This window comes from Pogona vitticeps, chromosome 2, assembly GCF_051106095.1.
Source record: "Pogona vitticeps strain Pit_001003342236 chromosome 2, PviZW2.1, whole genome shotgun sequence".
Taxonomy (NCBI): Eukaryota; Metazoa; Chordata; class Lepidosauria; order Squamata; family Agamidae; genus Pogona; species Pogona vitticeps.
This window is the reverse complement of record NC_135784.1, coordinates 247,668,735-247,690,152: the sequence shown is the minus strand read 5'-3', so window position 1 is coordinate 247,690,152 and position 21,418 is coordinate 247,668,735. Positions and strand designations below refer to the sequence as shown.

The 21,418-nt window shown below is 40.5% G+C and overlaps 1 protein-coding gene and 1 long non-coding RNA gene across 4 annotated transcripts in view; one reads left to right on the top strand and one right to left on the bottom strand.

Annotated features, from left to right (window-relative positions):
• LOC110081117 (uncharacterized) overlaps positions 1-5,143 on the bottom strand; it is a 29,959-nt gene extending 24,816 nt beyond the window's left edge. Inside the window, exon 1 of the long non-coding RNA XR_002300911.3 lies at positions 5,024-5,143. This is a non-coding gene — a long non-coding RNA (uncharacterized LOC110081117). The remainder of the gene's footprint in view (positions 1-5,023) is intronic.
• The window catches only part of CDC42SE2 (CDC42 small effector 2), an 83,516-nt gene that overhangs the window by 52,041 nt on the left and 10,057 nt on the right, over positions 1-21,418 (top strand). For all 3 annotated transcript variants that reach the window (XM_020797560.3, XM_020797559.3, XM_078386216.1), the window contains exon 2: positions 2,922-3,225. In XM_020797560.3, coding sequence (XP_020653219.1) covers positions 3,172-3,225 — 54 coding nt within the window. In that variant the 5' untranslated portion in view covers positions 2,922-3,171. The remainder of the gene's footprint in view (positions 1-2,921; positions 3,226-21,418) is intronic.

Here is a 21,418-nt window from a genome sequence, read left to right as displayed (position 1 = left end):
AGCAAGAGGTTAGGAGTTCAATTCCACACTATGCCTCCTGCGAGTAGATCCACCCTATGTGGCCGTGGGCAAGCTGCACAGTTCCCGAATGCCCCCAAAGGAAGGGAATAGTAAACCACTTCTGAGTATTCTCTACCTGGAAAACTCTGAAAAGGATCCACATAAGTCAGAATGGAACTGACAGATTATTATTAACTTCCCCATCTGGGAAACTATGAGGTAGAAGACACCAGTTCCCCCCTCCTTCCCCGTCCCCCAGCGAACATCCTCAACATTATATTACGTTTGTCCTTAGAGTTCTGTAAGTCTTGGATGGCACTAAGTGTATGTCGTTGTCAAGATGGTGGTTAATTTTTAATTTACAGACAGGTATATTTCTGCATACCTGAGCAATACACCAAGTATTCAGAAACTACCTTCTTGTTCTTTAATGGCCCTTGCCTCTTTCCCAGCCAGCAGATATGGGACCACCCGTATTGTATTGGAAAGCATGGTACATAAATTCACCGAGGTTCCTAATCCTGCATGTTAGTGTTACATACCTTTCTATGTAATATTTTGACCTTGATTTATAAGAGTATGATTGGGAGAATACATCCTATGCCAAATGGCAAAAGTAAAAAAAAAAGCCCTTGGATCACGCTTCATTGCCCTTTCAAAGTAATAACAGCTATATAGTTTCAAGTTAGAGATTAACTAGCCCTTCAGTTTCACAAAAGAGTGGATGGAATCGTGCGGGTGTCAGTGTTTCCACTCCGGGAGCTTAAAAACCTTTTAAGGTAACAGTTCATACTTCAAATATTATTTTTCCACTTTAAAAAAACTATTACTTAGAGCAGCAAGCTAACAGTAGTTAAATTATGTTAGTTTGGCAGCATGCGAGCTCAACTGGCACCTGGTTATTGAAACACAGAGAAATGAGGTTAGGTTGTTTAATGGACTGGCAGCAGGAACAAACAACAGTGATGTGTGTTGCGGGGGGTAGGGGGCTGTCAGATCTTTTAATTGGATTAAATTCCCAAGACCTGGGAGGACATCAGTGCTACAACACATTGTGATGCTGCATGAATGACATTGAAATGGGATCGTACGTATGACTTTTGGAGAGGAATTATTGAACATCCAAACCAAGAACCGACATTTTGCAGCCACAGAGGAAAGGAACTCTCTTTCCCTCTCCTTTCACTCAACACTGCCCCAGAACTAGTTCTGGACGGTTTTCTAATCTTCCAGAATAGGCTTGGGGGACTGCAATGGGGGCTCAGCAGAGAGGAGAGATTGTTACCCCTGCCAATTTCCATGTCTGCAGAAGCCTTCCTCTGGTTCTTGGCCCCGGTATTTATGGAAGAGTTGTAAGCAGAACAGTGTACCTACTTCACTTCTCTGTATTTTGGGATTTATTCTCCGCTCAGTTCATTGTCACAATAATGCCTATTATTTTCACTTCTGTCTGAAACCTTGAATAGTCTGTAAATATTATATTATTTGTATCCTGCTCCCATTAGTGTCACACCACTACTCGGGATGGGGGGGCGTGTTAAACCTCGTAAAATAGAAAAAAAATAGAGATATTAAAACAAATAGCAATAACCCTAAAAAACTAGATAGCACTGACTATTCCCAGAGTGGATGGAGGAAAAGAGAGGAGGGAAGAAGAGGAGGGGAAAGAAAAATGAGGGGAGGTAGTCAGCTGGGGTTGGTGTGGAAAGCCCCCCGGAAAAACAATGTCTTTAACTGCTTCCTAAAAGTCCACAGGGAGGGGGCTAGGTGGAGCTCCTCCGGAAGCTGGTCCCATAAAGTTGGAGCCACTGCAAAGAAGGCCCTACCTCTTATAGAGGATTTATGGGCCTCCCTTGGAGCGGCCAGCTGGAGGAGCCTCGACTGTTATATTAATATAATATATAATATAATATAATATAGCCCATGGAGTCCAAGATCACCATCTGCAGTGATCATGTGCTCCATGATCACTGCAGATATTGACAGCAGCCACGAAATTAAAAGATTCCTGCTTCTTGGGAGGAAAGTGATGACAAACCTAGATAACATCTTTAAAATCAGAGACCTCACCTTGCCGACAAAGGTCCGCATAGTCAAAACTGGCTTTTCCAGATGTATGGAAGTGAGAGCTGGACCATAAAGAAGGCTGACCAGCGAAGAATTGATGCATTTGAATTGTGCTGGAGGAGACTTGAGAGTCCCCTGGACTGCAAAGAGAACAAACCTATCCATTTTGAAGGAAATCAACCCCGAGTGCTCACTGGAAGGACAGATCCTGAAGCTGAGGCTCTAATACTTTGGCCATCTCATGAGAAGAGAAGACTCCTTGGAAAAGACCTTGATGTTGGGAAAGTGTGAAGGCAAGAGGAGAAGGGGACGACCGAGGATGAGATGGTTGGACAATGTCATCGAAGCAACCAACATGAATTTGACCCAACTCAGGGAGGCAGTGGAAGACAGGAGGGCCTGGCGTGCTCTGGTCCATGAGTTCACAAAGAGTCGGATAAAACTTAACGACTACACAACAAAAATATTATATTCCTATACCACACCGTCTAGTGGGAGTGCCACTACTCTGGGCAGTTTCCAATAGTGAAATAAACATAAAGGGAAAAACTGCACCCAACCGACAAATATTAAAATATATATAAGGAGAACTACGCAGTTAAACATTTAAGATGGTGGTAATGGACAAGATACAAACTACAAAATATAATAGCTAAAATAAGACTAAGTGACAGACTAGTAAGGTGAGGGGGTTTCCTGAAATGTCTCCCTGACAAACAGTTTTTAAAATGTGTTTTCTGAATCTTCGGAGGGATGGGGCCAGATGTACTAATATTATGAGATTTTAATCAGTTGTTTCAGAAGTTCAATAGCAAACGCTGACACGTTTTTCTCTTATGTTCTTTTTTTTTCAGGTTACTCCTGGGAAGTTAATAACTGAAGGAAGATCTCATTTTTTGTGATGCAAGGGCCAATATCTTGAGACAGAAAAAAGACAGAAGAGCATTACTTTGGGACCAACTGGAATAGTGTTGGGGCATTTAAAACAAATTTTACTTATCTACTGTGGAACCTAAGCACTAACTAATTACTTGGAGGAGATACATATTAGGAGCGTTGTGTCTTGCTCCTAACTTTGTTTTTGCACTTTGAACTGTTAGCAAAATGAGTGAATTCTGGTTGTGTTTCAACTGCTGCATTGCAGAACAGCCTCAGCCTGTAAGTATGAATTTTAATTTACATCCAGTTTGGTGATGTTTATTATCTCTAGCATTGGTTATTTTTTTTCCTTTGCATTTTTGTTTGTGGGCTATATCAAATTGTGTCTGTTATGTTGCTCCCAGTCACCAGTTATTCCTACACTCTGCTAGTCCCTGGGATTTTTAAAAATCTGTCTGGTTGAATTAAGATAGCCCTCAATGTAACAGGAAGTGGTATTCAACCTTGTATCAGGGTGCGACTATACAGCAGGGGAAATGCAAATTCATTCATATTCTCCTGCTCCGAAGTCAAACCAGGGATTCAGTTCTCTTTGGTTTAAGTGGCCACACAGACAGATGAGGAATAGCCTTGTTATTGCAATTCAGTTGAAGTGCCTGTAGGTGGCATAGTTCAAAGGAGCTGCCTTAAGAAGGCTTTTCACTCCTCATTTCTTCATCTCGCCTACTGGAGGAGCTCTGCAAAACTGTAAATAAATAAACATGAGCTCCCATCACTGAGGAGAGCCTCTAGGAAATGGTGTCTCCGAAGAGAGGCTTTGCTGATAGAAGGAGTGCTGGTGCTTCATGTGTGTGCGTGGTTTGTGAGGCAAGAAGCAATTGGAAAGATACTTTGGCAAAGCACCAGCTCTGCTCAGCTGTTCTTTCTGTATCAGTTAAAGCGAATACTGTACTGTACTATACATGCTTGAGTCCATTTGAAAAGATTCAACCTTTTTAAAAGTAGAAGATTCTCTGGGGTGGAGGAAATATTATGGATTGGGGGTGGGGGACTCTGGGTTGATTAGCATTTCCCATTATGCCACGTAATCAAAGGAAAAAAATTCAAATCCGCCTGCCTCAAACCTAATGTATTTTCTGCATTTCCCCCCCCTTGCATAGTCAGGCTCTCAATCAACTTGCATATCTTTCTATCTGTAGTACGATATGCTTTGAGCTCGAAGATATACAGTGTATATGTGTGTCTGAATGTGCATGTACATACATGGCATGGTCACATATATTTAACATCCGTATAGTATGAAAGTTGGTAGCCACTGGAGCTGTTGGGCATAGATCATATCCATTAATACCAGAGGCCAGTGGTAGGCAGAAGTAACAATGTTTAAAACCAACTAATTGAGCTAAAATATTACTCCAACAGAATTCTAAAGGTACCTATTGCACAGAAGACCAAAACAAACAAAAAATCAAATGTTTTCTTCTGTGGAAATTTCATGTCACCTGTCTGTTCCATAGCACTCTTATCAGTTCATCAGTTCAAAAAGTATGCAAGACCACAGCAAAAAATTAAATAATTTCAATACTTTGGCAATTGAATGAAATATAAAATTGTCACCTAATTCAGTTGTCAGAATTTCTGTTTTTCTTATGGAGACTTTTTCATCAGGTTACCAGACGCACAAAAGGACCTGGCATAACAAGTTGTACATGCTGAAATTCCTTCCTACACAACAACAATATAGGAGTTGTGTGATCTTGTCTTATCTCCAACACTTGCATGCTTAACAGCAGTAACCAACATATTAATATTCATTTTACTAGAATGGCATTCACACAATACTGGAAAGATCTTATATTTGGTACTGTGTGAAACTCCTTGAGAATTCCAGAGGCTGGGTGTCGTCTCTTTAAAAAAGCCACCTCACCACACAGCCTTTTCCTGCAATTTGTTGTATAACTTGAATAAGTAAATTGAGACAGAGCTTAATGTGTGTGATATGGAAGAAGCCAGACCCTACTTGCACCTCCCTATTCTCAAGTATATATTTCAAGGATCCATTAAGTGTAAATCTTACATGGTTGAATGACAACTCGTAGGAGGCAAAATGAAGTCTGCAAGGCACTCTTCTCCAGTGTGGCACCCGTCAGCTTGTTTGTTTCAGTTTAACGTGTCATGGTGAGAGATCATGGAAGTCCAAAGTATCTGGAGGAAGGTTGAAGGACACTGCTCTTGAAGTGATAGCGAGTGATGGTGGTAGTAAATAATTATGATTATTTTCAGCACCATATGCGGAAGGATTTGACCTGTTTTAAAGAAAGCCTCAAGCATGTCCAGAAATGAAACCTTAGCTACATTATTCTCATTGTCAAAGAATGTAATTTTGATGATCCTGACAAGAAGTATTCCAAAAATGCCAGTAATAGTAGTTGCTGGGCAAGTTACTCCTCCCTACTTTTGTCTGCAAATGTGACTAAATGCCAGTTTTAATGAACAGATATTTGGGAGGGCTTCGTATCTTAGATGCCAGACTAAGGAGGTAGTGGATTGTATTGAAATGCTGTGTGAATTTGGAAACGTTAAGGCTGATTTTAAAATTCTCAGTAAAAACATGCTGCACAGTCATCATAAAATGATATTACCTCTTAAGCACGTTGAAGAACAAGGAATTTCAACTTGACTATTACTCTATTACTCATAGAGGCCCATCGAGAGGCCTGGGTCCAACAGACTGTGTTAACTATAATCCATGCTTTTCAGTATCTGCAGGGGGCTTGGAACTGATCCCCCATGCCCTACTGCAGGGGTTATCAACCCCCAGTCGCTCCCCCCAGCTGATCCGCGGCCTAAAAAGGTTGGGGACCACTGTCCTACTGTATCATTCTTTGTCAACATAGGTGGAAGCTGGAGTTTGGAATTAACACTACCAAAGTGAAATACAGGTTTTATTAAAATGAAATGGAATTTTGGGTGAAAATGTCATTTCAATTCCTTTTTTTTTTATCAGAATCTTCAAAAATTTGAATGATCAGCAAGTGGAAGAAAGTGAAACGGCTCATTCGTTTAGTCTCTTAACTCTGATTTTGTAACTTAACAGAAGAAGAGACATGGGAGGAAGTGAAGTCAGTAATGGGAATCTCATTCTTAAAAGACAAATAGCATACAAATGTGTTTATCTTTAATTCCTCTTGGTTTTTTAATGAGAGAATCCTTTGGCCAACTTATGCTTGCATAAAGGAAATTGCATAAATATTGGCAGGAAGTTGTGACTCATTAAGACATGCCTGATTGCTTGATTGGGTATGCACCTTGGAAGGCAGCCAGCACCTTATTACTGGTTAGCCATTTGTCGCTAAGCTTTACTTCGTTTCCCTTACAGAGGTGTAAACCAGCAATAGGATCCAGCCATTACTTTTCTGTATTTATTTTAAATTTTAAATTACACCTTTCACTTTGTTAAAAAAAAAAAGGTAGGATTATTGTGTCAGGTGAAATTTGGAAATGATTTTTCAAAAATCAAAAAGGGGCCATGATGTTGAAAAGTTTGGGAACTACTGTTGTTTTCCTTAGTGTCAGCTCAGTTGGCCCCTTGCAGTTTTGATGAATTACGTACAAATGTACTGAAATGTATTACTTATAGATCTGATTACTTTAAAGCTACTTGGATTCATCACTGTTGTCATGGCTCTTGGTAGTAAATTCCATAAACTACTGGTAATTGTGTTCTGTGAAGAGCGCATGGTGTGTCCTCAGAATCTGCTACTTACCTGTTTCATGGGTTGACCTTAAATCCTTCTGTTTATGAACAGGTTTTGATCAGTTTTACGTAATCCAAGATAATTTTTTTGGGCGGGGGGAGAAGGAACTAAAGTGGGGGGAAAGAGTTCCCCTGATACATTGAGGATTTTAACTAGCCTCTAATTTGTTTTGAGATAAGTAGCAGTATTGCCATTGTCTTAAATATACCAAATAGCATCCTTGAAGTTTTTGAAAATGAACAGTGAACACATTGGTAATGGATAGAATAGGATTACTATAATCCAGAGTTCTTTCCATGGTGAAAAGTGTTCTTTATTTGAAAGATAATGAGAGATGAAAAGAAGAGGGCTAATTCAGAGCATATTAGTTCTAAACTGTGTACTTGCAGATGTAGAACTGCTTTTCTTGGAAAATGCACAGAAGTAGCAATCTGAACAGGGAGCCCTCACCCCTATGTAATTTTCAGAGAAAAATACCAGCTATTTAAAGTTAGCCATTTTCAGGGTATGTATCTCTGTATCCAAGTACAAAATGTCAAGCAGGAGGCATCAGCCATTTAGAAGCTTATTCCTCGCTTGTCAACAGTACAGAAGGGTATTATCAGGCAATAGTTTTCAAGGACAGCTAGCATTGTGGTTTCTTTTTCTTTGACTATAGACTAATAAAACATAACGGCTTGAATCCAATTTGTAGTCCAGACTACAGAAGACTCATTGAACTAGTTAGATTTACCATATTTTTTGCTCCATAAGATGCACTTTTGCCCCCCCCCAAATGGGGGGGAGTCTGTGTGTCTTATGGAGCAAAGGTGGTGATTTTGCACCCACTGGCCCTGTGGGGGGGAGCCTCCCAAGGGTCCGAGTGAGCCTTCCAAGACCCTTGCGGGGCTCCACCCACCCCACGGGGCCAGCGGGGGCTAAATCGCCAGCTTCCAGGACCCTTTTGAGGCTTGGGAAGCTTCTGAAGAGTCCCTGAAGGTGGCGATTGTGCTCCCTCTGACCCCCAGGGGGTGGGGGAGCCTCCCAAGGGTCTGAGTCTGCCTTTCAGGACCATTGGGAGGCTCCCCCCCACCCCCCACAGGCCCAGAGGGGGCGAAATCGCCACCTTCTGAGACTCTTTTGAGGCTTGGGAAGCTTCAGAAGAGTCCCTGAAGGTGGTGATTTCGCCCCCTCTGGCCCCATGGGGGGGCAGGGTGAGCCTCCAAAGGGTCCTGGAACACACCCTAGGACTCTTTGGAGGCTTCCCCCAGCCCCCATGGGTCCAGAGGGTGTGTTCCATAAGACGGACCTCTCCATAAGGCTCACCAAATTTTTAGGAGAAGAAAACATTAATTTTCCCTGTTTTTTTCTCCTAAAAATTTGGTGCGTCTTATGGAGAGGTGCATCTTATGGAGCGAAAAATATGGTACCTAAGTGTGGATGCACTTTTCCCCTTTTGCGTCAGTGGGTTTATTTCAGTTAGGCCTTACTGTTGAATTAAACGATTTTTTAAAAAAATTGGTTGATTCAGTGGGTGTTACATTTTGGATTCTCCTGTAAAATTCTTTAGGATGTAATATGTTCCAGTGATGCTTTCAGCATGTCTAGGTCCCAAAGTAGGTCCACCAAGGCACATGTAGTATAGCAGTGGTTCTTAATTGGTGGTACACATACTACTGATGGGACATAGGAGAAATCTAGGTGGTATTTAGAGCTCCCATAAAAATACATTTTCAATCTTCATTACTCCTTCGTCTTCCTGGACATGTGACATGCCGGCTAGAATCCTATTGGTGTTTGTATAAGATTTGTTTAAAATACCACTCCTAACTGCAGCTAATTGATCAGGTGCCAGAGCATATCTCAGTTGTGCGGTTGGATGTGTGGCCAATCACATGGCCAAGATTCATCCAGGCATCTCATCAGTTAGCCATAGGTAGCCGTGGCAAGTTACACAAACTGGAATGTGAACACCAATAGGATTACAGCTAGTATCTCCTACCACGGCTTTCTGTCATGAATCATCCAACTTTGTTCAAAAAACAAATTCACAACAAAACTAACTTGATTACCTCAGAGACGAAAAATAGTGTGACTTGATGCAGGCAGAACCATTTCGCAGATGGTACTGCATCTTATTATGGTAGTTGTTTTTGACTTGCAGCCCTTCCCAAAGGGGGTGAAGGGATTCCACAGTAGAGTGAAATAGAGCTACTGTGCTCTCACATCCCTGCTGCAGAATGGAAACAGATAAATATATGTCACATGGCTAGACACTGAATTAATTTTGTTTTAAGCGTGTTGAATTCCCTTCTTAATAAATTAAAACAAGTTAATTCTTTCTTTGCTAAAGTGGTATGAGTGACAAACCAGTTCTAAAATGGGGCATTCAGTTCCCTGTAGGCACATACAGCAAATAAGACTGCAGGAGTGCCCTAGATATACCACGCTTCTTGAGTCTTGCTGACGCCAGTACTGTACTTAGACATTTCCAGGCACTGAATAAACATATATTCTGAGCTCCTGTATATTAGTATTTCTAAGGTCTCACTGCTTACAGTATTTAACTAGTAACCTGTTCATAAAGGAATTTCATCAAAAGAGGGTCATGTTCCCTCAGTGGTAGGACTGAGATGCACCAGGTTTGGTGTATATCTACATCTCGGGGTGTATATTTATCCTTCAAAAGGGAATGCTGCTTGCAAGTGATTGTTTTCACTTCACTTATCCTGATCTGTGACTTACATCTGGATCCTGAAGGAACTTTATTATATGTTTAATGTGTTTGTGCTGAAGGTGTGCTAAAATATGTTTTGTTTGATAAACGTGGAAGATCAATGTGTTTTAGATAACAGGTTTACATGAGAAACAGGTCCCCATATAACTGCATTTATTTTTGAATATATGTGTAACATTTTAGATTTCTCTGACCTACAGCTGCATTCACCCCATCCAAACATGTATGCTATGTGTAAAGTGTTGCAGAGTTTTGAATTTTTGGTTAAATTCCTCTAGCAGTGCAGCAGAAGTGCAGGGATTCACAGAGCAGAACTGCTTCAAGTTCCCCAAATTAGTTCACTCCCTTTCTCCCTCATTAACTGGCACTTACAGTCTCAGTAACTCATTTTGAGACATTGGTAGTAAAAAGACTAAAAGGTTTCATTTACTTAAAGTGAATAGAGAACAGAGGCTAAAAACATGAACACTTTGAGCAACAGGTCTCAACAGACTAAAGAGGGGAAACGAGCAGAGCAGAGAATCTGAAGCAGGGAAGGAACTGTTTGTTACTGCTGATGGACTGACAGCCACCCCAGCCCAGAAAGGTCAATTCCTGCCAAACTACAGTGGTGCCTCGCTTAACGAGCGCACCGTTTAACAACGAATCCGCATAGCGATCTATTTTTTAGATTGCTAATGCGATCGCATTGCGATGTTCTGAATAGGCAAAACATCGAATTGCGACGATCGCTTACCGATCTTCGCATTGCGATGTTTTTTAAACAGCTGATCGGCGGTTCCAAAATGGCCGCCGGGTGCCCAAAATGGCCACCGCAAGTGTTTTCGTGCCCTGCCCTCGCTTACCGAGGGCGCGAAAATGGCGGCGCTATGGAGGAACTTCGCTGAATGGTGAGTTTGGGAGCCATAGGAACGCCTATGACTTTTTCCATTCCGTTTAGCGATGTTTCTGCATAGCGACGATTAATCCGGAACGGATTAACGTCGCTATGCGGGGCACCACTGTACTAAAACCAGCATACAAGGTTGCAAAAACTCCAACATAAAGCTTGTCTCCGAAGAAGTAGCTTTTGATCCATGGAATCTCAGATTGGCATAAATCTGTTATGTGAAATTTTGTGGCATTTTGAAGTCTTTTTTTCTATCTTTTCTCTTTCTTTTTTCCCTTTTATTTGTCAACATATATAAACCTGACAACTCGGATTTAAAACATAGTGCATCTAAATTGAAGAAGCAAGCAGCGTCAGCAAGATCATATGACATAATAAACACAAGATGTTCTTGGGGTTTTTTTTCATAAAACCTCTGTATTTTACCCCTTGTGGATTTCATGCACACATAATTTCCAGAAAAAAAATCTTATGAATCCCACAAGGGGGAAGCAGTTGTTTCCTTGACTAGAATTTTGCAATTCAAGGATGAAAACCACTGATCTCAAAAGTTAGATCTCTTTAAGTATACTAACATATTTCTCTTTCAGGCTTCAAACAGATGAAACAGCCAGAGAATTTATGAGTAGCATGTAAAATATCGGATCACAACTGAAATTGATAGGATTGTGGCTGTCTTTCTAAAAACAATTTATTTTTGTGGTTAGGAAGGAGAATAACTCTGTGTTTCATAGCTATTATATGAGGCCATTAGGCAGCCATATACATTGGTGCCCCACATAGCGAGCGCCTCAGTTAACGACGAATCCGCAAAGCGACGTGTTTTGCGATCGCAAGAGCGATCGCATTGCAATGTTCTCAATGACTAAAAATTGCTTTGCGATGATCAGTAAGCGTTTCGCTTACTGATTTTCGCATAGCGATGTTTTGGGAACAGCTGATCAGTGGTTCCAAAATGGCCGCCGGGAAAAATGGCCACCCGCAGCGTTTTCGCACCCTTTACTCGCTTATTGGGCAGCGAAAATGGCGGCCACATGGAGGATTTCCACATAGCGGTGAGTTTACAGCCCATAGGAACGCATTAAACGTGTTTTAATGCGTTCCTATGGGGTTTTTTGCCCCGCATAGCGACGAATCCGGATAGCGATGATTTTTTTGGAACGGATTATCATCGCTATGTGGGGCACCACTGTATTTCATGAGAAACATGTTGCCTGGTATTTGCCTGTGAGATATGACTTTGGTTTTATAGTTTATAATAGATACGTACAAAGGTACTGCTGTTCTGTCTGATGAGAAGGATAAAACTGGTCTATTTTTAAAATGTACTGCAGAGCAAAGGACTTATGAACAAACAGCCTCCCCCAAAGACATAACTGAAGCTCTAATGCAGACACAAGAAATGTGTGGCCCTCCAGATATTGTTGGAGAGCCACCCCCATCATCTGCCACCCTTGGTTATGGGATGGGAGGTGTAGCCCAGCTAGATCTGGAGGGGTATATACTTCCCATCCTGATCTTTTAAACTTTGGCAGCTTAGAGTCGTACAGTGTTTCAGCTTAGAAGAGGTCCAGGTTCCATCATCATCTTCAGTGTCTATTGTGTTGTACTAGTAGTACCTTTATGATCATTAAAAGCTTTGAATCTGAAATTGCCTGGGAATATAGGGCTGTGGTAAAAAAATGAGAAGGGATGAGACTGCCCTACAGTAGCTGCAAAGTCACATTGGAGAAAGAACGGCTGCCTCTGGCTTCACCCATTCAACCATGGATGCCCCTACCCGTTTTAACTGGAGAGCCATGCAGATTTACCTGCAAAATTGTATTGCTTTATTTTGTTTTATTTTTTTAATATTTCTGTGCCACCTTTCTCCCCAGAAGGTCCCAAGGCAGCTTACATTACTAAAACAGTATTTAAAACCTAAAACAATAAACATACAAATATTAAAACAGAATTAAACATGCACTGTATTAAAACAGTAACTAAAATCAATATTAAAACACGTTTCAAAAAACATACAGCATTCTGTAACTAGCCAATCTACCTGGTTAGTTCATTTTTGTCACATTATTAGTCTGAAATAAGAAAAGAAGAAATACACTCACTCCAGTGCACTCCAGTGCAGTACCTGCTGACCTGCAAAATCTGCTGATTGTTTTGGCAATCAGCTGAGCAGCCCTTTACAAGCTTCTTGTAAATGTGGATCTAAAATATGGTGGGTAGTTTCTGGGTATCAGAGGTGAAGTTGTGGCATTAAGTAAATCACCTGTGAAGCACTTTTTCTTGCTGCTATGTTGTTCTTCCAGAATCCTTCCACGGCCCTATATTCCCAGGCAGTTTTAGATTCAAAGGTTTTAGCAATCATAAAGCTACTAGTACAACACAACAGACATTGGAGATGATGATGGGACCTGGACCTGTTCTAAGCCAGAACAATACTGTAGGATTCTAAGCTGTCAACGTTTAAAAGAATTTTGAGTGTGTTGGGGTACCATAAGGCACTATTCTATCCTGTCTTTCTTTTCAGGAATAATAGACAACAGTTGTGTAAATATTGGAAAGTATTGGTGTTGTCCTGTTGCCTATGCTTAAAAGCAGCTTAATGAGCAACATAGGGTTTTGCTTTACATTCCAAAGACAAACCAGATGTAGTGGGGTGTTCCTGCCCCCCCCCTTTTGGGGTCATATAAACAAACACTTTGGGAGGTGGCATAAAAATGATGACTCTTTTCCTCTTATTTTGCTCCTCCCCCAATTCCTGCCTTCACTTTAAGTAGGTTTCTCCCAGTTGGACTCCACTACTTGTTTCACTTCTCTTCCACCCATGGTTTCCCCAAGTTCTCTTGTCATTTAAGACAAATTCCCTCCAGTTGTTATTGGGCTGCTGTTCCCATTATTACTTGCCAGTATAGATAATGATGAGGCAGGCTTGGTATTGAGGTGAACATCTGGAAGGCTACAAGTTACCCACCTCCTATCCCTGCTTTTCTACGTGGCTATGTGAATGAGTTGATAAAAGGTCAACCATCACATCTAGTTTGTCCCTAAGAAGGCTGTTCTATCTACAACACAAAACAGATTTGATAAAATTACAATTATTTATTGTACAGTATCAGTACATGTTATTTGGTAATTGAATGGTTTATGTATTGGATGGGACAGGAGCATCTAAGATATCTGTGTAGCCACTGAGATACAAGATTTATTGGCTGGAATCCTGTTAAAAGGTAATGATGTGAAAACTCTAGGGAAGCCTGTTTCACTTCCAGTTCTCCCCAGTGGTAGTCAGGTACTATGTGAGATGTTTTTGCTCCGTGCAGCCCTTCCAAAGGCAAACTCTCTACTTTCTCCCTTCTCTACTGGATGTGACATTCACTTAGTGGAATAGGAAGGGCTTTGTGTTGTAACTACTGACACACATCCTGTCATGGAGCTGAAATGTTTCATCATGTTGGTTGACCTCTTTTCAACTATTTCCTGTGTTAGTTTCAAAAGACTTAACTGAAAGTGAAAAACAGTCTCAATCTCTTTTGCTCTCTTTTTCTTTGCTTGCTCATTTCCTGCTGTGTTCCCTTATACATGGCTATTGCTTCAGTAGCTACCAGCCTTCTTGAAAATGATCATATTGTATTTTAATGTAATTCCTCCCCCCCCCCCCAGAGGTGGGTAGCCATGTTAGTCTGTTGTGACATAAACAAGGAGGAATCTTGTGGCACCTTAAAAACCAAAAGGCCTTATTTGGCGTAAACCTTTGTGGGCTATAAACAATTTCTTTATGCATCTGAAGAAGTGAGCTACAGCTTATGAAGATACCGTATTTTTCGCTCCATAAGACGCACCTTTCCATAAGACGCACCAATTTTTTAGGAGAAGATAACAGGAAAATATAATCTGTTTTCTTAGCTCCATAAGACGCACAGACTTTCCACACCCCTGTTTTGTGGGAAAAAAGTGAGTCTTATGGTGCAAAAAATACAGTATATGCTGAATAAAGCATACCAGGCCATGCACTCTTTTCTATGTTAAGGCAGTAATTCTTGTTAGCAGGAATGTTAGAATGCTGTTTGAGATGCAGTCACCTCTTACTGTTAAGCTTTGAGAATTTGTCTGCACTGAATTTGAGAATAAGTTTGGACAAAGATTTATCTTGTAACATTCTTCATTAAAATAAGCATAGGATCTCCCAATTTAGTTCTTACCTTGTTCCTTTGATAAAGTAAAATGTGAAAAGTGCCAGGTAAGCCAGTAATAACTGTTAAAAAAATTAATTGGTTATGGGTTGCCAAGTCTCAGGGTTACTAGCACTAGTAAAGGGTTTTCTAGAAATGGTTTACCAGTCTCTCCTTCTGATGGTGCTCTGGCCCTATGCGGTTTGCCCAAGGCTCAGCCTGGCTCTTTACCCAGGCACAGGGAGGAATTGAGCTCCCAATGTCTCGCTCTGTGCTCCAACTCACTGAGAGATCCAGCCAACTGGTAGTAGCTACAGCTGTGTGCAGATGGCCTTTCAAAATTCTCCACGGTATTTTCCAAGGAAAGGATAAATTCTCCAGCAGTTTTTCAAAGCAAGGTTCACCATTAGCAGTGATTTTAGCACATGCCCTCCTCCATGGTTTGTGATTTTTGCACTGTTACTGCATTTAGCAACAAAACAAACTGTGTTAGAAGTCTGGACAGATAGATATTTTAGAAAGACTTGTTTCTTGTTTGTATAAATTACGAAACCTTAAAACATAGTCTGTTTCTCCTTTTTATAAGATTATAAACTTTAGAGCCTAATATTTTGATGAAAATGTACATTTGGTGCAAACAAATGGGAGCCCAATCTTATCTCAGCACCCACGTTGCTGGCAGGTTGGCAGATCCCAGGATGGTAATAAGGTGCAAAGGGGATGGAGCCAAGCCAGCATGGCAGCACCCACATGGTGTTAGCTGGGAGTTGGGGGACACTGGAAGAACAGTGGCGGAGGATCCCGCCCCCGCCCCACCCCAGTTGACTTCTCTTTGGCCAGCTGGGAAAATGATTCTCCTGCTGGTTTTTCATTGGACAGCGGACTGAATTCGAATCAGAGACTGTAGGCCGGGGGACAACAATTTTCACTCCAGTCCGCCTGCCCAGCAAAAAACTGGTTTTGTGTGTGTGTTTCTTTGTGGTAGTAGTGGAACAACCTAACAATTAAGGTTTGGTGCACAAGTGTTAGAGGTTATTGTTCAGGTGTTTGGGGTACTATTGGGTTCTGTGTTCTTTTGGTTAATTTTGTCACAACTTTGTTGGTGGTTTGGACCATTGAGGTTGGATCCATATGGTATGAGGGCAACAAGCAGGAGACCCTGTTAATCCCAGATGGCAGAGGAATCTTCCCTTATGGGGAGGTGGGAGTGGGGCCACATTCTGCCCAAGTTTGGGGACCCAATGGCCTGGCCCTGCCCTCAGGTGGCACAGAGTCATGGAAAGGCATTATGGCAGTGTGGTCTTTAGAGGACCGCCACTCCTGGTGGAATCAGCGGCTGCTGTAGAGGATGGGGGTGTCACTGGGTTTCTCAATGCACTCAATCCAGTTCATAATACTGTACAGTAATAGCCCAGGGACTGCTGCTGTAACTAATAAAGTTGCTAGCTCTTTTCTCTAAAGTATTATGTATTATGTTCTTTTCATGTAAAGGTAGACAGCCCAAGGCCTGTTCTAGACCAACAACAGAATAACTGGAACAATTCTGATCATGTGAAAATGTTAATCTTAGCATTCTGTCCACTCAAGAATCACAAAAATGGAGGTTCTCTGTTGTTTCTGAGATCTGTCACTAGTGTTAGTTGCATCATGTAAAAAAATAACTGTAAAATGGAAATAATTCACAGAACATTTTAAAACAAAGTTTGTGCAGTGTTTTAGTATAGAGCATGGCTAGTTTAAACATGCTTCTTGAAAGCACTATTATTTTCAGGAATCATCTGACAAATGTTACAGCTTAAAAAGCAGGGCTAAAATTGCTAGTTTTCTCATGTGATGAGTAATATAACTATAATATAATGACATATTGGGTAAACACTAAACAGAGTAGAGGCTGCAGACTTTCAAAGATTGCTGAGGTGATGGTATGCTGAGCTAGCTAAAAAAGAAAGGAAATACTCATGACCAACCAAGTAGTGTAACATCAGTGAGTGAGATGTTTTCCTTCAGACTGTAGTGGTCAATTTGTTACAACAAGAGTCTGTTTCATGACCACAACAAACCCCAATCCCCAGACACACACACTTGTCTGTAAAAGGCTGGGTTGCAGATTGACATCTGTTTAGAACAAAGGAAATATGGTGCAACCCATACAGACCATTGATCCCCAAGAGATCATGAAGAAATTCCACAGATATGCAAGACTGAGATTTTCACAATTAAAAAAATACTTTTTTCCAGCTTAAGCAGTGTTTTTTTTTTTAAAAAAAAAAAACACTTTAAAATTTTATACCATAAAATGAGTGTAGAGGGTAGCATATCAATTAGTAGGCAAGCCAAAAATTATGTAGAGATTTATGTAACTTTTCTGAGGTGGTTGGGTAAAACTGTTTGGGAGATGTGGGGATTTTTCAAAAATAAAAAAGGGGGTGCAATGCATGCAAGCCTCCTCCTTGCCACCACTTGCTTTCCTGAAGACTTTTGGAGAGAATGACTGAGTTCAAAGATCATATGGGCTCCTTGCCTCTTACCACTCTCAGGTCAACTCACTGAATCAGGGGTGTACAACCTGTAGCCCTAATCCACTGCCTCTGTACAGGCACCCAAAACCAGAGGAACTCCGTCCATGTTTCCCTGCAGTCCAGCTGATCAAACATGGTTTCCTGACTTCAGAAATTGCTATTTTCCAGTTGCTAGTACAAAAGAACATTTGCCCACTCCTGTTCTAACATGATGGGCAGATAAAAGCAGCAGAAGCACCACTGTGAGTAATATGTCAGGTGTATTTTGAACTGGGAGTTTGTTGCCAGAATAACCACTTGTCAGATTTTGTAACATCTACAAGCACATCAGCCATGTTGTACTTTAACTATCATGGCTTTCTCGAAAAAAATTGGGGAGGGTATCTTGTCCTCCAAGTTTTCCAGTGTTGCCCAAGAAGCAGGAATGACTTTTATACTTGTTTAATATTGCAACCCAAATTTAGAGATGTACCATCTGCAGTGGGTTTGGAATGGGCAATGGAGAACCCCCTTGTGTCGACTGATCTCAGAGATCTGCCAGCAGAAGTGCCAAGAGAGAGAGAGAGAGAGAGAGAGAGAGAGAGAAGGAGTGGGGCAGAGTGATGTCAGACCCAGCCTTCTCTAACCCATGGACACAGCCACTGTCCCAACACAAAGCTAGCTCTAAATAAGGTAGTGTTATTTCCACATTCATAGACTAGAAGGGATAGATTTAACGCAGCTTTAGGTGGCTCTCAATCTTTCCAAGCACCGTATGGAAAAGAGGAATGCTATGCCTTGTCTTCTGCTTCTATAGAAGTTAACTTTTTACTTAAATAATCATCTGCCAGTGTGTTGCTACTGTGTTTGCAGCAGTGGCAACCAGAGTTGTTTTTGTTGGAGGTGGTGCTATTGACAAATCCACCTATTTTTGTAGCAGCAGATGAGGGAAAGAGAAAAGAAATTTGGGGGCTTGTTTGAATAGTGTGAATGATCAAGAACTGTATTAGGGCTCACAAGACTAAACTGGGCAAGTAAAAGCACATATACAAAGAGAAGTTCATGCCAAAATTATGTGAAAGCTTCAGTGCTACTAATTGGAGAAATAATTCAGCCTCCAATCATAATCCCTTGAAAGTTAGTTATAATTAAACCAGACTTATATTTGTGGCTGTTGATGATCTAAAATGCAGAGAGGGAAATGTTTGAATCTCCCTTGACTGTTTTGTTGTTGTTTCTTTTGCACTAGCTACCAGGCCAGGGGTAGCTTTGACATGATATTGTTTACCTAACTTTGGCACACGGATAAGTGATGGATTCTAAAATATATTTTGTTTTTAATTGAGTTTATGAATAAGTATTAGATTTTGCATTGAGTTTTCTCTATAGCTTTTTAAATATAAAATCAGACTGCAGTACTACACAGAGAGCTGCTCCACATATGATTAATTTCATATATGGGTTCTGCTTGTAGGGAAGAAAGGTTGTCATGCATGCATTGTTCATGCAGCATCCTGCAGAGTTGAGAGATCTTCATAGGAAATTCGTCTTGTATAAAGTTGTCCTGAAGAAGAAAGGAAAGCATGTAGGAGTCAAAAAGGATGTGGATGCACATTGGAAAAAATATGCATGCCAGAACCAATGCGTATTCTAGTAATGTTCTGTGTGGGTGTAAAGTTTGTGCTTAACAGCTTTAAAACAGGAACAACTTCAGTTAATGCCTGAGCTGTTGTCATAGTAACTGGAGCATCCAAAAGTTCATCTCCTGAATGTGCAGAGAAAAATATTCTCAACATGGTCTTGTTGTAAAAATAAATTTTGGGAGGAGTGTGTGACTTTTCACTTTTCCCAATTGGTTGAAGGAATGGCATTCCTGTCCTGACAGGGTTGTACTGGTTGAAGAGAGAGGAAAAATGTTAAAGGGAAGTTAAATGTAGCATTGTCAGCCCTTCTTCAGGTTCCCTCCATGTTGAGCAAATGGCAGTGCTCATCACACTGATGCTGAAATAATCTCATTTATGAGATTCATAAAAGCCACTAGTCCTGATTTGTTGTAAGTACTGAACCAACTAAGATAGGTACAAGGAATATTTTTAGTTTTGCATTTTTAAAAATGCATAATGCTGTATTTTTGTAGCATGTAACTTGTTTGGGAATAACAGTCAGTGGTTAACGGTATATATGGTTAATAGTGTGTATACACATACACACACACACATACATATGCATGCATGCATACATATATACATATACATATATATGTGTGTGTATATGTATATATGTATATATGTATATATGTGTATATGTATATATGTGTATATGTATATATGTGTATATGTATATGTATATATATATATATATATATATATATATATATATATATGAACTGTATATGTATATGTATGTATATAACATGTGTGTGTGTACACTATTAACCATATCTACTGTTAAACTATATACTGTATATATATATATAGGTTCTTCAGAGAAACAGAACAGCATATGCTACTAGAAATGATTCTTCTAATATGTCTGTAACATGCTGACCAGTGATGGAGAAAAGGACTTTGGTGCGGGAGGTCCTAGTTTCTAATCCTAAAATCTCACACTAAGGCTGAGGAAGGCTCCTGTCTGAAACCTTGTCATTGTGAAAAAGACTGAAGTAGCTAAACAAATGGCATGACTCAGCATAAGGTGGCCATCTATGATATTCACCAACCCAAATTAGAAAACAGCTTCCTTCCTTTCTAATTTGATTGGTTTATTGCTGGAGACAGGTCAAGGGATTTTTGACCCTCCAATTGTGGTCTTAAATACAGATGTTACAAGAGCAAGATTTGATGTTCATTTGCATCCTATACTGTAGGAATCTCTTGAACCATCCCAATCTGATTCCCCCTCCAAGTGTCTGAGTCAGAAAGAAAAGATGCCTGATGTGTTGTCAGCTATGCTCAGTACATTTGCTTTGTTGTCTAGCCATCCATACTCACAAGTCAAAATTATGTTGCATAATGTTCCACTAGAATAATTTCATTGAATCAAGGTAGACTTAGTGAGTCGATTCTTTTGTAAGTTCTAACAGCAATTTAACCTAAAGTACATCAGTTAGAGTAGGCCAATTTGAATCAATGGCACTTCCAGAGGAGTTGACTCACTAAATCCCTGATGATTGAGTGAGCCTATTCTAGTGTGATTTACTACCCAGAGGATTTTGGCCATAGTACTATGACATTTTCAATATGCCAGTCTTCTTTGCCTTATCCTAGTTGATAACAGATTTTTTTAACTATTCATTCTACGGCAGTTGCTAGGGTTTGAACTTTTGATGAGAACCTTTTCCAAGTACATATGTTAAGGATTATTGTGCCACCCTTTTTTATTCTTGTCGTCTGGCATGTTTTTTTAAACTTAACATTTCTGTAGCAAGAGTTCAGCAGTCCCGGTGTGTTAGTTATGTGGAAGAAGCAGGGGGTCTGTAAGAAAGGACACGTCTGTTGAAGGCTTGAGTTCATTCCAAACATATCTTTCTTTTATGGGCTATGGACTATGATGTATTCCCAGCTGTGTCTTTGATTTGCAATGACTCAACTGCGACAGTGTTTGGACAGCAGAAATCCTGCTGATCAGATGCATAAACTTCCACTGAGTACTCTAGGTGGTCTTACCATCTTGGCCCATAACGTAAGGAGGATGCTGATCTCCTTAAAATATGTGGGGGAGAATATGTTTATAGGGCTGGTGAGGTGGGGTCAAGAAACCTCTGCAGGGCAATTGTGTAAGGTTTAATTTCTTTTTTATGCTCTCTTTTGTTAAAACATCATGCCCAGCATTATGTTATTCAGAGGAGATGCGGACTTTTGCTTCTGCTTAGATGATAAGGGGACAGATATTGCAATATTGTCATTTTCTTTTGCTGCACAGACATTTTGAGAAGAGAGTCTTGACCTGGAAAAGATATCCCAGCTGTGTTAAGTCAAAAGGTGCCCACATCATTGGGGGGCTGCATTTTGTGCTTGCCACTGAGATGGTTCTACCTTAGGAAAAATCAAGAAGCAGATCATTCTACATTCTGTGAAAACTCAGGTTCTAATATGTCATGCTTCTTCATAGTATACGAAAATACAAGCTGTTAATTGATTCAAATGGATCAGGTACAATAAGTGATAACCAAACTTGTAGTAATTAGAATGCTTTATCAGGGAATTACCATTAATATAGTAAAAACAAACTGAAAATGTCCACACAGCAGCTATTTCCCAGACACACGATTGCATTTTTTGTTCTTCTTTTAAAGCACACCATGTGCTAGATTGCCAAAGACTTTATTTTGTTGCTGCTTTGGACAGTGGCAAGGATGCATCCTGAAAACAAAAGGGAAGAGGCAAGCAGACAGAACTCTTCATTCAGATTCTGAAAAGATCTAAATGACATCTTAATGGACT